The 18,445-nt window shown below is 44.7% G+C and overlaps 1 protein-coding gene across 1 annotated transcript in view; it reads right to left on the reverse strand.

Moving 5' to 3' along the window:
- Positions 1-8,547: 8,547 nt before the first annotated feature.
- LOC144497587 (pancreatic alpha-amylase-like) overlaps positions 8,548-18,445 on the reverse strand; it is a 48,226-nt gene continuing 38,328 nt past the window's right edge. The window contains exons 8-10 of the mRNA XM_078219028.1: positions 17,106-17,227; positions 16,888-17,013; positions 8,548-8,769 (exon numbers count right to left, since the gene is read on the reverse strand). Of these exons, the coding sequence (XP_078075154.1) occupies positions 8,580-8,769; positions 16,888-17,013; positions 17,106-17,227 (438 nt within the window). The 3' untranslated portion in view covers positions 8,548-8,579. The remainder of the gene's footprint in view (positions 8,770-16,887; positions 17,014-17,105; positions 17,228-18,445) is intronic.

Raw genomic sequence — 18,445 nt, forward strand, 5'->3', positions numbered from 1 at the left:
CGCTGTATCTGTCACTGTCTCTCTCTGTCTCTCTGTCAGTGTCTCTCTATCACTGTCTCCCTCACACTCTGTCTCTCTGTCTCTCTCGCTGTATCTGTCACTGTCTCTCTCTGTCTCTCTGTCAGTGTCTCTCTATCACTGTCTCCCTCACACTCTGTCTCTCTGTCTCTCTCGCTGTATCTGTCACTGTCTCTGTCACTCTCTCTCTTGATGTGGAGATCTCTCTCTTACCCGGGGTGTCTCTGGCTCATTCTCCGATGCTGCTGCGCTGGGCCCGGGCTGTAGGCGGCTCTGTGTCTCCGGGAATCTCCGGGACTCCGAGTCCGGGCTCCGGGCCTGAGCGACGCGTTGCTATGGCGAAGGCGGGGCCAATGGCGGTAACCAGGGGCGGGACCAGAGGTAGTAACTAGGGGCGGGACCAGTGGCGGTAACCAGGGGCGGGGCCAGTGGCCGTAGCTAGGGGCGGGGCCAGTGGCTGTAACCAGGGGCGGGGCGTGTGGCGGTAACCAGGGGCGGGGCCAGGAGCGGTAACTAGGGGCGGGGCTAATGACGGTATTTAGGGGTGGGGTTTTGCCCGCATGACACTGTCTTTTCCAGCCAATGCGATTTGGCTCCGCCCCCTTGCCGATGATGCAGGCGGAGTTTCTGGAAAGTTCTGAGAGTGCGGGCGCTGCGCGGGAAGCGGAGAGACCGAGCGGGGAGCACTGACTGTGAGGCAAGGAGACTTTCCAGAACCTTCTGTCTTTATTTCAGATTTCCAGTATCTGCAGCATCTTCCCCAATGTCTGCTGAGAACAAAGAGGATTCAGCGATCCGGGTACATCCCCCTCCCCCACAGGAAACCCAATTAACCCCAAAATATCCCCCCACACATCTGTGTAAACCAGCTTCCCCACCCCGTACCCTCAGCACAGCGCCTGGCATCCCGGAGCTGGCACCTCCTGGACACGGTTAGCCGGGACACTGAGTGTGCGTAATTTCACACATATTACAGGACACGCACTCCACACCACTCAGCTGCCCTGCCACGGCTTTACTTTCCCTACATTTCCTTTAGTCTCGGTTGTTTATAGTATTCTGGCCCCAACATTCCCTTATACCAGACACTGATTTTTCACACAGTGAACACTTGGTGGTCAATCAACTTTCTAGTTTCCTGCAACTTTGAGATTGCATTTTGCCCCATTGCTGCCTCACGAGCAGAAACACTCAACAGATAACTAACCTCTTCTCATGAAGCAGGGTAAGATCACCCTCCCCCCGCAACAAGGGTCGAGATATCCAAACAGCACCTCCCTCCCCATTGCAATAAATTCCCACTTTGAGCCAAATGCTGAAATAAACTCGATTAGTCCCTCTCTCGGAATGAAGTCTCCTTCACTGACTGTTGACTCTTAAATCCAAAGATTCCCCTTTATCCACCTCACTTGTTAGTTCCTCGAGGAACTCTAATAAATTAAATAAACAGGATTTACAAAGAACAGCACAGAACAGGCCCTTCCGGCATTTCACAAAGATCTACAAGGATGGTTCCAGGAATGAAATATAAATATTGTACCAGGAACAAAATATAAAAACTGATAGTAAAAGTTTTTACAAATATATAAAACGGAAAAGAGTGGCTAAAGTAAATGTTGGTCCCTTAGAAGATGAGGAGGGGGATTTAATAATAGGAAACGAGGAAATGGCCGAGGCCTTAAACAAATTTTTTGTGTCGGTCTTCACAGTGGAGGACACAAATAGCTTACCAATAATTGACGGTCATGGGACTGTAGGGGGTGAGGACCTTAAAACGATCACTATTACTAAAGAGGTCCAAAGATGTGCGGGTTAGGTCGATTGGCCATGCTAAAATTGCCCCTTAGTGTTCTGGGATGCGTAGGTTAGAGGGATTAGCGGATAAAATATGTAGGGATATGGGGGTAGGCCTGGGTGGGATTGTGGTCGGTGCAGACTCGATGGGCCGAATGGCCTCTTTCTGTACTGTAGGGTTTCTATGATTCTATGAGGTAGTGCTGGGTAGGCTAATTGGACTAAAGGTAGACAAGTCCCCTGGTCCGGATGGAATGCATCCCAGGGTACTAAAAGAAACGGCAGAACAAATAGCAAATGCATTAGTTGTAATTTATCAAAATTCACTGGACTCTGGGGAGGTGCCAGCTGATTGGAAAACAGCTAATGTAACGCCACTGTTTAAAAAAGGAGGTAGACAAAAGGCAGGTAACTACAGGCCGGTTAACTTAACATCCGTAGTTGGGAAAATGCTGGAATCTATCATTAAGGAAGAAATAGGACACCTGGAAAAGAATAGTTCAATCAAGCAGACGCAGCATGGATTCATGAAGGGAAAGTCATGTTTGACTAATTTACTGGAATTTTTTGAGGATATAACGAGTGCGGTTGACAGAGGGGAACCGGTGGATGTGGTATATTTAGATTTCCAGAAGGCATTCGATAAGGTGCCTCACAAAAGGTTGCTGCATAAGATAAAGGTCCACAGAGTTGGGGGTAAAGTGTTAGTGTGGATTGAGGATTGGCTATCTAACAGAAAGCAGAGAGTCGGAATAAATGGGTGCTTTTCCGGTTGGCAATCAGTGACTAGTGGCATGCCGCAGGGATCGGTGCTGGGGCCTCAACTATTTTCCATATACATAGACGATCTGGAGGTGGGGACGAGTGTAGGGGAACAAAGTTTGCGGATGATACAAAGATGAGTGGGAAAGCAAATTGCATGGAGGACACAGAGAGTCTGCAGAGAGACTTGGATAGGCTAAGTGAGTGGGCAAGGATCTGGCAGATGGAGTATAACGTTGGTAAGTGTGAGGTTATCCACTTTGGAAGGAATAATAGTAAAATGGACTGTAAAGGGAAAAATACAAGGGAGCACACTTTAAAATGGCTGCTTGGCACATAAAGGGTTAACTGGGAAAGAAGCCAAAAAGCAGACACCGGCTCCCACTTATCAGAAATCACTTTAAATCAAAACCTAACAGACAAGCCATTCCCAAATCACAGACAGTGACTCATAGCAAACAAACACCTCAGGAAGCCAAGCCAAGGGTCGAGATATATTTTAAGATAAGGAAAAACCCGAAACAAAGACCTTAGGAAAGGCGGAAAAATATGAATGCAAGGAAACCAATTAACACCTGAATGAGCCGAAACTAACCATTGATAGATACAGACATGAGGAAATGTACCCATTCATAAAATGTTAAATGTCTATACCTGTTTGTACTTGCTTAAACGATGTGATAATGTTCGAATCACCGGTTTACCCATTGTGTAAAGGGTATAAAAATGAACCGCTCCCGACATTCTAGTGAGAAAAGGTGTTCTACGAACTTGTGCCTTACCTCCCGGAGCTCCGTTTAATAAATCGTATTTTCTGAATCTCGAAGTCTGACTACTAGTGGATTTTTCCCACAACAGGACTATCATTTAAACGGTGAAAAATTACAACATGCTACTGTGCAGAGGGACCTGGAGGTCCTTGTGCATGAATCACAAAAACTCAGTTTGCAGGTGCAGCAGGTGATCAAGAAGGCAAATGGAATGTTGGTCTTTATCGTGAGAGGGATGGAGTATAAAAGCAGGGAAGTCATGCTGCAACTGTACAGGATACTGGTGAGGCCGCACCTAGAGTACTGTGTACAACTTTGGTCCCCTTATTTAAGAAAGGATATATTGGCTTTGGAGGGGGTACAGAGTAGGTTCACCAGGTTGATTCCAGAGATGAGGGAGTTAGCTTATGAGGAGAGATTGAGTAGACTGGGCCTGTACTCATTGGAGTTTAGAAGGTTGAGGGGAGATCTTATAGAGACATATAAGATAACGAAGGGGCGAGACAGGGTAGAAGCAGCGAGGTTATTTCCACTTACAATGGAAACAAGAACTAGGGGACAGAGCCTCAAAATACGGGGGAAGTCAATTTAGAACAGAGTTGAGGAGGAACTTCTTCTCCCAGAGGGTAGTGAATCTTTCGAATTCTCTGCCCAATGAAGCAGTAGAGGCTACCTCGTTAAATGTGTTTAAGTCACAGATAGAAAGATTTTTAACTATTAAGGGAATTAAGGGTTATGGGGAGCGGGCGGGTAAGTGGAACTGAACCCACTATCAGATCAGCCATGATCTTATTGAATGGCGGAGCAGGCTTGAGGGGCTAGATGGCCTACTCCTGCTCCTATTTCTTATGTTCTTATGTTTCTTATGAGAAACTTCCATTGTGAAGCTCGATTAGAGAGGTTAGGAATGTTCTCCTTGAAGAGAAGATGACGAAGAGAAAATTTGATAGAGATGTTCAAAATCATTAAGGGGCTGGACATAGTAGATAGGGAGAAATAGTTCCCACTCGTAAAAGAGTTGATTGAGAATGAGAGGGTGCCGATTTAAAGTGATTTACAAAAGAAGAAAATGTGGGAAAAAACTTTTTCACACAGCGAGTGGTTTGAGTCTGGATTGCACTGCCTGGAAGTGTGGTGGAGGCAGGTTCAATGGAAACATTCAAGAGAGCGTTAGATGATTATTTGAATAGAGAAACAATGGTGAGGGATACGGAGAAAAGGCAAAGGAATGGCACTAAGTCATGATGCTCGTTTGGAAAGCCGGTACAGTGGGCCAAATAACTTCCTCCTGTACTGTTAAGAATTCTGTGATTCTGAAAGCCAGATGTTATGGAATCATAATGATAAGTATCGTGCTTTTCCTCCTTGATAATGAACTCTAGCAATTCCCCTATGATAGATGTTAGGTTAACTGGCCTATAATTTCCTGCTTTCTACCTTCCTGTTTTCTTGAAAAAATATATCACAGTTTCCATTTTCCAATCTACTGGGACCATTCCACAATCTAAGTAATTTTGGAAAATGATAAACAATGCATCTATTATCTCTGCGGCCACTTTTTTTTTAAAGTCCCTAAGTGTATAGGCCGTCTAGTCCTGGGAACTTGTCAGCCTTAGCTCTTTTAGTTTTCCCACTATCTGGTCCCTGGACATGGTTATTGTTTGAAGTTGCTCTCTTTGTTTCACTTCTTGATTTTCAAGTGTCTTTGGGAAGTTTTATGTCTTCTATAGTGAAGACAGACACACAAAACCTGTTCAGTGCTTCCACCATTTCCTTGTCTTCCATTATTAATTCCCTGGACTCTCTAGAAGATTAATACTACCTTTAGTTATTCTTTTCCTATTTAGATACTTGTAAAAACTCTTGCTATCTGTTTTTATATCACATATAAATGTAGAAACATAGGAAAAAGGAGCAGGAGTAGGCCATTCAGCCCCTCAAGCCTGCTCCACCATTCACTCAGATCATGGCTGGTCATCCAACTGGATAGCCTGATCCTGCCTTCCCCCATATCCTTTTATCCCCTTCACCCCAAGAGCTATATCTAACTCTTTAAAACTTAGTATTTTGGGCTCAACTGCTTTCTGTGGTACTCACCATCTTTCTCTCATACTTTACCTGCTCCCTCTTTGTTATTTTTAAAAATGATTCTTCGCTGCTCCTTAAATGTGCAGCAATTACTTCCTTACTAATTGATTTAAACAATTTTCTGACAATAGATGTTAAGCTAAATAACGTATAGCTACCCGTCTTTTGCCTCCTTCCCTTTGAAATTACAACCAATGCATCCACTATCTCTGTAGCTACTTCTTTTAGGATCCTAGGATGCAAGCATCAGGGCCATGGGACCTATCTGCTTTTAGCCCCATTCATTTGTTTCATACGGCTTCTCTAGTGATGCTTAATTCCTCCACCGTGTTTAGTTTCACTTTAAGCTTCGCCTGCATTGTAATTGAGATTTTACGACATAAAAGCAATCACAGGCTTTAAAAAGGCTAAACTGTTGTTTAGCAACCAGAGGTCCACACTGAAAAGCAGAATGTTTGAGTTCAGTCTGAAATCAGGTAACCCAGAAACAAGAAGCGTTCCACAGGAACTGCCAGTACTGAGCAGGAAAATATAGAGGGACAGAAAGTAAGTCTCAGAGGCTGAAGACCAGTCAGAAATCAGGGAATCTGAGTTCCAGAAAGCTGAACAAACAAAGAGCAGAAATTAGGAAAAGGGTTACTTTCAATGAAGTCAGGAGCAGAGAGAGGCTCCCAATTAAAGGCAGGGCAGCAAGGAACAAACCTGGAGATGTTGGCTAGCGATGGCCAAACATCCATGGTCATCTTAAGGTTGGTGATGCCTTAATGCAGCCTGTGGTGTTCTGTTGGCATGGCTGGGATAAATGAGAGATTGTGTGGAAGCTTGAATGCACATGGTGATCCAAGGCAGAGGAATATCGAAAGGAGGTTGAAATCCTGGAAGTGGATCCTTGGTGAAGCATAAAGTTGGAGAAGGTTCCAGGCATGTTCTTCGAGAGTGGATTTTGGAAACCCTGGTATGAAAATCAGAGTTCCAGAGAGACCAGTTGGTACAGTGTGACAAACATCTGTGGGGATTTGATGAAAATCCACAGAATTTGCATTAGGTGGCATTTGTCATTTGTTCAGAGTGTGGTGTGTCTGACCACATTTCCCCTATTGGTTTGCATGGGCTGAGTACTTATTGAGAACATTATAGTATAAGATACATTTTGTAACATGTGCTACCCTTACAAATCTGTGTACATTGTGTACATGTGTAAAGATATAGCTGGGGTAAAGGAGTAGTGGATTTTTGAGCTGCAACTTCTGTACCTTATTCAATAAATAGATGGGTGAGATCCTAAATGAATATTTCTCATCAGTATTTACTGTTGAGAAAAGCATGGGTGTTAGGGAACTTGGGGAAATAAATAGTGGTGTCTTGAGGAGTGTACATATTACAGAGAAGGAGGTGCTGGAAGTCTTAAAGTGCATCATGGTAGATAAATCCCCGGAACCTGATGAAGTGTATCCCAGGACGTTGTGGGAGGCTAGGGAGGAAATTGCGGGTCCCCTCGCCGAGATATTTGAATCATCGATAGTCACGGGTGAGGTGCCTGAAGATTGGAGAGTGGCAAATGTTGTGCCTTTGTTTAAAAAGGGCTGCAGGGAAAAGCCTGGAATCTACAGGCCAGTGAGCCTCACATCTGTGGTGGGTAAATTGTTGGAAGGTATTTTGAGAGACAGGATCTACAGGCATTTAGAGATGCAAGGACTGATTAGGAACAGTCAGCATGGCTTTGTGAGTGGAAAATCATGTCTCACAAATTTAATTGAGTTTTTTGAAGGGGTAACCAAGAAGGTAGATGAGGGCAGTGCAGTTGATGTTGTCTACATGGACTTTAGCAAGGCCTTTGACAAGGTACCGCATGGTAGGTTGTTGCATAAAGTTAAATCTCACGGGATCCAGGGTGAGGTATCTAAATGGATACAAAATTGGCTTCTTGACAGAGGCCAAAGGATGGTTGTCGAGGGTTGTTTTTCAAACTGGAGGCCTGTGACCAGCGGTGTGCCTCAGGGATCAGTGCTGGGCCCACTGTTACTTGTCATTTATATTAATGATTTGGATGAGAATATAGGAGGCATGGTTAGTAAGTTTGCAGATGACACCAAGATTGGTGGCATAATGGACAGTGAAGAAAGTTATCTCGGATTGCAACGGGATCTTGATCAATTGGGCCAGTGGGCTGACGAATGGCAGATGGAGTTTAATTTAGACAAATGCGAGTTGATGCATTTTGGTAGATTGAACCAGGGCAGGACTTACTCAGTTAATGGTAGGGCGTTGGGGAAAGTTACAGAATAAAGAGATCGAGGGGTACATGTTCATAGCTCCTTGAAAGTGGAGTCACAGGTGGACAGAGTGGTGAAGAGGGCATTCAGCATGCTTGGTTTCATCGGTCAGAACATTGAATACAGAAGTTGGGACGTCTTGTTGAAGTTGTACAAGACATTGGTAAGGCCACACTTGGAATACTGTGTACAATTCTGGTCACTATTATAGAAAGGATATTATTAAACTAGAAAGAGTGCAGAAAAGATTTACTCGGATGCTTTTGGGACTTGATGGATTGAGTTATAAGGAGAGGCTGAATAGATTGGGACTTTTTTCTCTGGAGCGTAGGAGGCTGAGGGGTGACCTTGTAGAGGTCTATAAAATAATGAGGGGCATAGACAAGGTAGATAGTCAATATCTTTTCCCAAAAGTAGGGGAGTCTAAAACTAGAGGGCATAGGTTTAAGGTGAGAGGGGAGAGATACCAAAGTGTCCAGAGGGGCAATTATTTCACACAGAGGGTGGTGAGTGTCTGGAACAAGCTGCCAGAGGTCGAAGTAGAGGTGGGTACAATTTTATCTTTTAAAAAGCATTTAGATAGTTACATAGGTACGATGGGTATAGAGGGATATGGGTCAAATGCGGGCAATTGAGATTAGCTGAGGGGTTTTTAAAAAAAGGGCGGCATGGACAAGTTGGGCTGAAGGGCCTGTTTCCATGCTGTAAACCTCTATGATTCTATGACTCTAAATACCTTTTATTCCAAACAAAGCCTGAAATCTATTGATGACACTAGAGTTCCACACAACATAACAACACTGACCCTCATTGGTCCTTGATCAGCAAAGATACAACACAGATTCTTCACCATCCTTTTAATCACAGTTGACAATTACAATTTAGCGTCAACATGAATGGCTAGCATGGGATCCTCCGCAGTATTAATGATTTGGAGAGATACTCTGCCATCTGGACCAACATCGACCTGCAAACCCGTGCAGCGATCGCCCTCCTTCTGTCCTGAGATAACATCACAGTATGTTCCAGCTGGGAGCCCCGTCTGTAAAGTGACACCCATGTTCCTGCATTGGAAGAGAAACCAAATGATAGGCCACTTGCAGAGTCTGAACATCCATGGACAACAAAACAGAATAAACATTGGAGCATAGGATCTCAGAGAAGGAGTAAGCCATTTGGCCCTGCAAACCTCCGCCACCATTCGATAAAATCATGGCTAATCTGGTTTATGGTTCCAACTACACTTTCTGTCCCCCATAACCCTCGGCTCTCCCCATAACCCTTGACTCCTGTGTCTGTCAACAATCCGCCTAACTCATTAAATAATTGGCTGCTTTTCTATTATTCCTGCCAAAGCAGACAAGTTCACATTTACCCTGCTGCCTCACAGAGCCAGGGACCCCTGGGTTTGATTCTGGCCTTGGATGACTGCGTGGAATTTGCATGTTCTCCCCATGTCTGCGTGGGTTTCCTCCGGGTGCTCCAGTTTCCTCCCACAGTCCGAAAGATATGCTGGTTAGGTGCATGCTAAATTCTCCCTCAGTGTACCCGAACAGGCGCCAGAGTGTGGCGACTAGGGGATTTTCACATAACTTTATTGCAGTGTTAATGTAAGCCTACTTGTGACACTATTAAAATAGACTTTTAAACATTATACTCCATCTGCCAATCTTTTGCCCACACTCTTAGCGTTTCTATAATTCTTTGCAGAATTTCTACATTCTCTTGACAACTTACTTTCCTGGCTGTCTTGGTGTCAATGGCAAATTTGGCTATCACACATTTGGTCCCTTCATTCAGGTCATTGATAAATAAGATTGTAAATAGTTGAGGCCTCCGCTTCTTCTTGAGAGTTATCAAACAACTCTACTGTCCTACCTTTTATCCTACTTTCCCAGCTCACTTTAGCTTTGCCTCCATAATCTCATAGTTACTTTTATTTAAGTTTAAAACACTCGGCTTCGGCCCACACTTCTCCCCTTCAAACTGCATGTGAAATTCTACCATGTTATGATTGCTGTTATAGAACAAAGAAAATTACAGCACAGGAACAGGCCCTTTGGCCCTCCAAATCTGCACCGATCATGCTGCCTGACTTAACTAAAACGCCTACCCTTCGGGGGACCATATCCCTCTTTTCCCATTCTATTCATGTATTTGTCAAGACGCCCTTTAAAAGTCACTACCGTATCTGCTTCCATTACCTCCCCTGGCAACGAGTTCCAGGCACCCACCATCTTCTGTGTAAAAAATCTGCCTCGTACATCTCCTTTAAACCTTGCACCTCGCACCTTAAACCTGTGCCCCCAGTAATTGAATCTTCCACCCTGGGAAAAAGTTTCTGACTATCCACTCTGTCCATGCCCTTCATAATCTTGTAGACTTCTATCAGGTCTCCCCTCAACCTCTGTCTAGAGGTTCCTTTATCATGAGGTTATCAATTCTGTCTCATTACACATTACCAAATCGAGAATAGCCTGCTCACTTCTAGAAGGTACTGCTCTAAGAAATTTTCAAAAATACACTCTATGACCTCACTTTGCAAGCTACCTTCGCTAATCTGATTCACCTCAAAGAACAAAGAACAGTACAGCACAGGAAACAGGCCCTTTGGCCCTCCAAGCCTGTGCCGCTCATTGGTCCAACTAGACCATTCGTTTGTATCCCTCCATTCCCAGAATGCTCATGTGACCATCCAGGTAAGTCTTAAACGATGCCAGCATGTCTGCCTCCACCACCCTACTTGGCAGCGCATTCCAGGCCCCCACCACTCTCTGTGTAAAAAAACGTCCCTCTGATATCTGAGTTATACCTCGCCCCTCTCACCTTGAGCCCGTGACCCCTCGTGATCGTCACCTCTGACCTGGGAAAAAGTTCCCCACTGTTCACCCTATCTATACCCTTCATAATTTTGTACACAAAATCTACATGTAGATTAAAGTCGCCCATGATTATTCTGGTACCTTTCTTAGACAGCCCATTTATTTCTTCCTGGGAATTCTGTCAACTGAGTACATCTACACTCAAGAACTGTATCTGCCCATAGTCTCCGGAGTTTAGAAGAACAACAGGTGATCTCATTAAAAGGGAAGCGGACGGGGGGGAGGCTAATTACAACGATATTAGGCAGGAACTGAAGAATGTAGATTGGGGGCAGATGTTTGAGGGGAAATAAACATCTGGCATGTGGGAGGCTTTCAAGTGTAAACTGATAGGGATTCAGGACCGGCACATTCCTGTAAGGATGAAGGATAACTATGGCAAGTTTTGGGAACCTTGGATAACGAGAGATATTGTGAGCCTAGTCAAAGAGAAAAAGGAAGCATTTGTCAAGGCTAGGAGGCTGGGAACACACAAAGCAAGTGTGGAATACAAGGAAAGTAGAAAGAAATTTAAGCAAGAAGTAAGGAGGGCTAAAAGGGGTCACGAAAAGTCATTGGCCAGCAGGATTAAGGAAAATCCCAAGGCTTTTTATACATTTTGAGAGCAAGAGGGGCAAGATTATAAGGGGCATGGACAGGGAAGCTTTTTCCCAGGTTGCAAGAGTCAATTACTAGGGGACTTGGGTTCAAGGTGCGAGGGGCAAGGTTTAAAGGAGATCTACGAAGCAAGTTTTTTACACAGAGAGTAGTGGGTGCCTGGAACTCACTGCCGGGGGAGATAGTGGAAGCAGATACGACAGTGACTTTTAAGGGGTGTCTTGACAAATACATGAATAGGTTGGGAATGGAGAGATATGGTCCCCGGAAGGGTAGGGAGTTTTAGTTCATAGAACATAACAGCGCAGTACAGGCCCTTTGGCTCTCGATGTTGCACCGACCAGTGAAACCAATCTCAAGCCCATCTAACCTACACTATTCCAATATCATCCATATGTTTATCCAATGACCATTTAAATGCCCTTCATGTTGGCGAGTCCACTACTGTGCAGGCAGGGCATTCCACGCCCTTACTACTCTCTGAGTGAAGAATCTATCTCTGACATCTGTCCTATATCTATCACTCCTCAATTTAAAGCTATGTCCCCTCGTGCTAGCTATCACCATCCGAGGAAAAAGGCTGTCACTATCCACCCTATCTAATCCTCTGTTCATCTTCTTCTCTCTAACGAAAACAACTTCAAGCCCCTCAGCCTTTCCTCATAAGACCTTCCCACCATACCAGGCAACATCCTGGTAAATCTCCTCTGCACCCTTTCCAATGCTTCCACATCCTTCCTATAATGCGGTGACCAGAACTGTTCAGTCGGGCAGCATGGTCGGTGCAGGCTTGGAGGGCCGAAGGGCCTGTTCCTGCACTGTAATTTTCTTTGTTCTTTGAAATACATAAGGTTCTGAAGAGATTGATAGGGTAGATAGTGAGAGATTATTTCTGCTGGTCAAAGAATCTAAAACATGGGGGCACAGTCTCAGGATAAGGGAACAATCATTTAGGACTGAGATGAGAAATTTCTTCATTTAAAGGGTTGTGAATCTTTGTAATTCTCTGCCTTGGAGGGTTGTGGATGCTCCATCGTTGAATATATTTCAGGCTGGGGATAGGCAGATTTCTGGTCTCAGGGAATTACACATTTGAGGAGTGGGCAGAAAAATCGTTAAAGCCCAAGTTCAGCCACACTCGTATTGAATGATGGAGCAGGCTTGATGGGCCGAATGGTCCACATCTAGTCTCTCTGACAACTTTGTCTGCAGGAAGTGTGTCCAGATTTTTGGATCATTGGGATCTCTTCTGGGGAAGGGGTAACCTGTTCAAGAGGGACGGATTGCACCTGAACTGGAGAGGGACTAATATCCTGGCGGGGAGATTTGCTAGAGCCACTCGGAAGGGTTTAAACTAGTTTGGCAGGGGGGTGGGACCCAAAGCAATAGGGAGACAGAAGAGAAGGTTGAGGATAGCACAGAAGTTAAAGAGAGCACATTAAGTAGTAAAGGCAGTGTCAGTAATCCTAGTACCAGACAGATCAGGCAAAAGCAAGACAGAGAGCAAGGAAAGTCCAGATTAAACTGCATTTATTTCAATGCAAGAGACCTGATGGGCAAGGCAGATTAACTCAGGGCATGGATGGATACGTGGGACTGGGATATTATAGCAATTACTGAAACATGGCTAGGGAGGGACAAGACTGGCAGCTCAATGTTCCAGGGTACAGATGCTATAGGAAAGATAGAACAGGAGGTAGGAGAGGAGGGAGGAGTTGCACTTTTGATTAGGGAAAACATCACGGCCGTACTGAGAGGGGATATATCCGAGGGTTCGGCCACTTGAGTCTATATGGGTAGAACTGAGAAATGAGAAGGGGGAAATCACTTTGATAGGATTGTACTATAGGCCCCCAAATAGTCAGCGGAAATCGAGGAGCAAATATGTAAGGAGATTACGGATAGCTCCAAGAAAAATAGGGTGGTAATAGCAGGGGATTTTAACTTTCCCAACATTGACTGGGACAGCCATAGTATTAGAGGGTTGGATGGAGAGAAATTTGTTGAGTGTATTCAGGAGGAATTTCTCATTCAGCATGTGGATGGCCCGACTAGAGAGGGGGCAAAACTTGACCTCGTCTTGGGAAATAAGGAAGGGCAAGTGATAGAAGTGTACAAAGTGAGGCATCACTTTGGGACCATTGATCATAATTCTATTAGTTTTAAGATAGTAATGGAGAATGATAGGTCTGGCCCAAAAATTAAAATTCTAAATTGGGGAAAGGCCAATTTTGATGGTATCAGGCAGAAACTGTCAAAAGTTAATTGGGGGAGTCTGTGGGAAGGCAAAGGAACGTCTGGTAAGTGGCACGCTTTCAAAAGTGTGTTAACATTCCTCTTAGAGTGAAGGGCAAGGCTGGCAGAAGTCGGGAACCCTGGATGTCTCGGGATATTGAGGCTCTGGTCAAGAAGAAGAAGAAGGAGGCACATGACGTGGATAGGCAGCTGGGATCAAGTGAATCCCTTGAAGAGTATAGGGGGTGTAGGGGTAGAGTTAAGAGAGAAATCAAGAGGGCAAAAAGGGGACACGAGATTGCTTTGGCAGATAAGGCAAAGGAGAATCCAAAGAGCTCCTGCAAATACATAAAGGCCAAAAGAGTAACCAGGGCGAGAGTAGGGCCTCTTAAGGATCAACAAGGTCATCTGCGTGCGGATCCACAAGAGATGGGTGAGATCTTAAATGAATATTTCTGATCAGTATTTACTGTTGAGAAAGGCATGGATGTTAGGGAACTTGGGGACATAAATAGTGATGTCTTGAGGAGTTTACATATTACAGAGAAGGAAGTGCTGGAAGTCTTCAAGCGCATCAAGGTAGATAAATCGCGGGACCTGATGAAATGTATCCCAGGACATTGTGGGAGGCGTGGGAGGAAATTGCGGGTCCCCTAGCAGAAAATTTGAATCATCGATAGTCACAGGTGAGGTGCCTGAACTGTTGTGGCTTTGTTTAAAAAGGGCTGCAGGGAAAAGCCTGGGAACTACAGGCCAGTGAGCCTCACATCTGTGGTGGGTAAGTTGTTGGAAGGTATTTTGAGAGACAGACTCTACATGCATTTAGAGATGCAAGGACTGATTAGGGACAATCAGCATAGCTTTGTGAATGGAAAATCGTCTCACAAATTTGATTGAGTTTTTTGAAGGGGTAACCAAGAAGGTTGATGAGGGCAGTGCAGTTGATGTTGTCTATATGGACGTTAGCAAGGCCTTTGACAAGGTACCGCATGATTGGTTGTTGCATATGGTTAAATCGCATGGGATTCAGGGTGAAGTAGCTAAATGGATACAAAACTGGGTTGATGACAGAAGCCAGAAGGTGGTTGTAGGGGGTTGTTTTTCAAACTGGAGGCCTGTGACCAGCGGTGTGCCTCAGGGATCAGTGCTGGGTCCACTGTTATTTGTCATTTATATTAATGATTTGGATGAGAATATAGGGGGCATGGTTAGTAAGTTTGCAGATGACACCAAGATTGGTGGCATAGTGGACAGTGAAGAAGGTTATATCCGATTGCAATGGGATCTTGATCAATTGGGCCAGTGGGCTGACGAATGGCAGATGGAGTTTAATTTAGACAAATGCAAGGTGATGCATTTTGGTAGATTGAACCAGGGCAGGACTTACTCAGTTAATGGTAGGGCATTGGGAGAGTTACAGAACAAAGAGATTTAGGGGTACATGTTCATAGCTCCTTGAAAGTGAAGTCACAGGTGGACAGAGTGGTGAAGAAGGCATTCAGCATGCTTGGTTTCATTGGTCAGAACATTGAATACAGGAGTTGGGACGTCTTGTTGAAGTTGTACAAGACATTGGTAAGGCCACACTTGGAATACTGTGTACAATTCTGGTCACCCTATTATAGAAAGGATATTATTAAACTAGAAAGAGTGCAGAAAAGATTTACTGGGATGCTACCGGGACTTGATGGTTTGAGTTATAAGGAGAGGCTTGATAGACTGGGATTTTTTTCTCTGGAACGTAGAAGGCTGAGGAGTGATCTTGTAGAGGTCTATAAAATAATGAGGGGCACAGATCAGCTAGAAATTCAATATCTTTTCCCAAAAGTAGGGGAGTCTAAAATTAGAGGGCATAGGTTTAAGATGAGAGGGGAGAGATACAAAAGTGTCCAGAGGTGCAATTTTTTCACACAGAGGGTGGTGAGTGTCTGGAACGAGCTGCCAGAGGTAGTAGTAGAGGCGGGTACAATTTTGTCTTTTAAAAAGCGTTTAGACAGTTACATGGGTAAGATGGGTATGGGCCAAATGGGTAAGATGGATATGGGCCAAATGCGGGCAATTGGGACTAGCTTAGGAGTTTAAAAAAAAAGGGCGGCATGGACAAGTTGGACCGAAGAACCTGTTTCCATGGTGTAAACCTCATCACCTTCTCCTATTCTGTTCTTAAATATCCCTTCCAATTTAGCAATGTACTCGTGTCTGTCCCTGCTGCATTACTGTGTACCTGCTGCATTACTGTGTACCTGCTGCATTACTATGTACCTGCTGCATTACTATGTACCTGCTGCCTTACTATGTACCTGCTGCATTACTGTGTACCTGCTGCATTACTGTGTACCTGCTGCATTACTATGTACCTGCTGCATTACTGTGACATTTCTGCACTAGCGTGTCACCACTGCTGTGTACAGTTCTGGTCACTCTATGATAGAAAGGATATTATTAAACTAGAAAGAATGCAGAAAAGATTTACGAGGATGCTACTGGGACTTGATGGTTTGAGTTATAAGGAGAGGCTGGATAGACTGGGACTTTTTTCTCTGGAGCGTAGGAGGCTGAGGGGTGACCTTATAGAGGTCTATAAAATAATGAGGGGCACAGATCAGCTAGATAGTCAATATCCTTTCCCAAAGATAGTGGAGTCCAAAACTAGAGGGGAGAGATATAAAAGGGTTCAGAGGGGCAATGTTTTCACACAGAGGGTGGTGAGTGTCTGGAACAAGCTGCCAGAGGTAGTAGCAGAGGTGGGTACAATTTTGTCTTTTAAAAAGCATTTAGACATATGCATGGGTAAGATGGGTATAGAGGGATATGGGCCAAATGCAGGCAATTGGGCCTAGCTTCATGGTTTAAAAAAAGGGGCGGTATGGACAATTTGGGTCAAAGAAAATGTTTCCATGCCGTAAACGTCTGTGACACGGCATTACTATATTGCTGCAACATACCATGTCACAGCCAAATTACTCTTTTACGGTTACATTGCTGTCTCACTGCTGCATCACTGTGCTGCTGCATTACTGTGTATTTCTCTGATACGTGTCATTACTGTGATGTTACCGAGTATGAGGTCCATCTTTAATTCTGGGCGGCATGGTAGCACAGTGGTTAGCACTGCTGCTTCACAGCTCCAGGGACCTGGGTTCGAATCCCGGCTTGGGTCGCTGTCTGTGTGGAGTTTGCACATTCTCCCTGTGTCTGTGTGGGTTTCCTCCGGGTGCTCTGGTTTCCTCCCACAGGCTAAAGATGTGTGGGCTAGGTTGATTGGCCATTTTCAATTGCCCCTTAGTGTCCTGGGATGCATAGGTTAGAGGGGTTAGTGGGTAAATATGTAGGGATATGTGGATAGGGCCTGGGTGGGATTGTGGTTGATGCAGACTCAATGGGCTGAATGGCCTCTTTCTGCACTGTAGGATTCTATGATTCTATGATTCAATTACATGGCTACGCTCCCTATACAATGATACTCACCAGTTATCATTGTTGATTGCGATGAAGCCTCTATTTCCACGTCCAAATGCAATCTGATTACTTCCATTGTCCCACCAATTTGCAAAAGGCTGCCCATCCACCACATTGCGAAAGATGACCATGTTCCTGCAAACATGATATAATGACCAGAGTATTTTTATCGGCACTACTTTGGAATGGATGTTTGCTTGTTAATGTGGACTTGGGGATGGACTAACCTGATCTGACGCCACCGGTGCTCACATACCCAGCCATTCCCACACGTGGTGTCAGCATTGAGGGTCACATGCTTGGTCGACCCATCACTATTGCTCGGTGGACCCATCCAATCATTCACATCCTTTGGGAAAGCAGTGGAAAGCAAGTGAAAATGTTTTCATTTCTCCTCCCCTGCTCTTTTTCCGTATCTCTGCAAATTATTCCTTTTCAAGAATCACTCCAATTCCCTTTTGAAAGTTATTATTGAATCTGCTTCCACCGCCCTTTCAGGCAGCACATTCCAGATCACAACAACTCACTGTGTCAAATAAATTCCCCTCATCTACCCCTCTGGTTCTTTTCCCGATTCTCTTCAATGTGTCCACCCTCCTGTCACTGGAAACAGTTTCCCCTTTGTTACTCTATCAAAAGTTTTCATGAAATAAAATTCAAAAAAATGTTGGAAAAACTGAGCAAGTCTGGCAGCATCTGCAGAGAGAGAGAAACAGAATCAAACGTTTTGAGTCTGTCTGACTCTTCTTGAAGAGCTCTAATAATATAGCATTGAGATAGTGGATCAGCCATCATGACATTGAATGGCAGAACAAGCTCAGAAGGGCCGAATGGACTACTCCTTCTCCTAGTTTCTAACTATTATTTGTCAATTATCAGCTCAAGCCTGAATATCGTTCAGGATTTGTTGCATTTGACATGAACTGCTTCAGTATCTGAGGAGTCACAAATGGTGCTGAACATTGTGCAATCATCAGCGAACGTCTCCACTTATGACGGAGGGAATGTCATTGATGAAGCAGCTGAAGATGTTGGGCATTGGACACTACCTTGAGGAACTCCTGCACTGATGTCCTGGGATGATTGACCTCCAACCACCAGAACCATCTTCGTTTGTGCCAGATATGACTTCAATGAACAGAGAGGTTTCCCCTGATTCCCATTGACTCCAGTTTTGCTCGGGCTCCTTGATAGCACACTCAGCCTTGATGTTAAGGACAGTCACTGTCGCCTCACCTCTGGCATTCAGCTCTTCAGAACGAAAGCTGTAATGAAGTCTGGAGCCGAGTCACCCTGATGGAACCCAAACTGAGTGTCCATGAACAGGTTATTGTTGAGGAAGTGCCGCTTGATAGTTCTGTTGAGGACCCCTTCCATCACTTTACTGAAGATTGAGAGTAGACTGATGGGGTGGTAATTGGCTGGGTTGGATTTGTCCCGTTTCTTGTGTACAGGACATACCTGGGCAATTTTCCACATTGTTGGGTAGATGCCAATGTTGTAGCTGTACTGGAACAGCTTGTCTGAGGGCGTGGCAAGTTCTGGAGCACATGTCTTCAGTACTATT

This window comes from Mustelus asterias, chromosome 8, assembly GCF_964213995.1.
Source record: "Mustelus asterias chromosome 8, sMusAst1.hap1.1, whole genome shotgun sequence".
Taxonomy (NCBI): domain Eukaryota; kingdom Metazoa; phylum Chordata; class Chondrichthyes; order Carcharhiniformes; family Triakidae; genus Mustelus; species Mustelus asterias.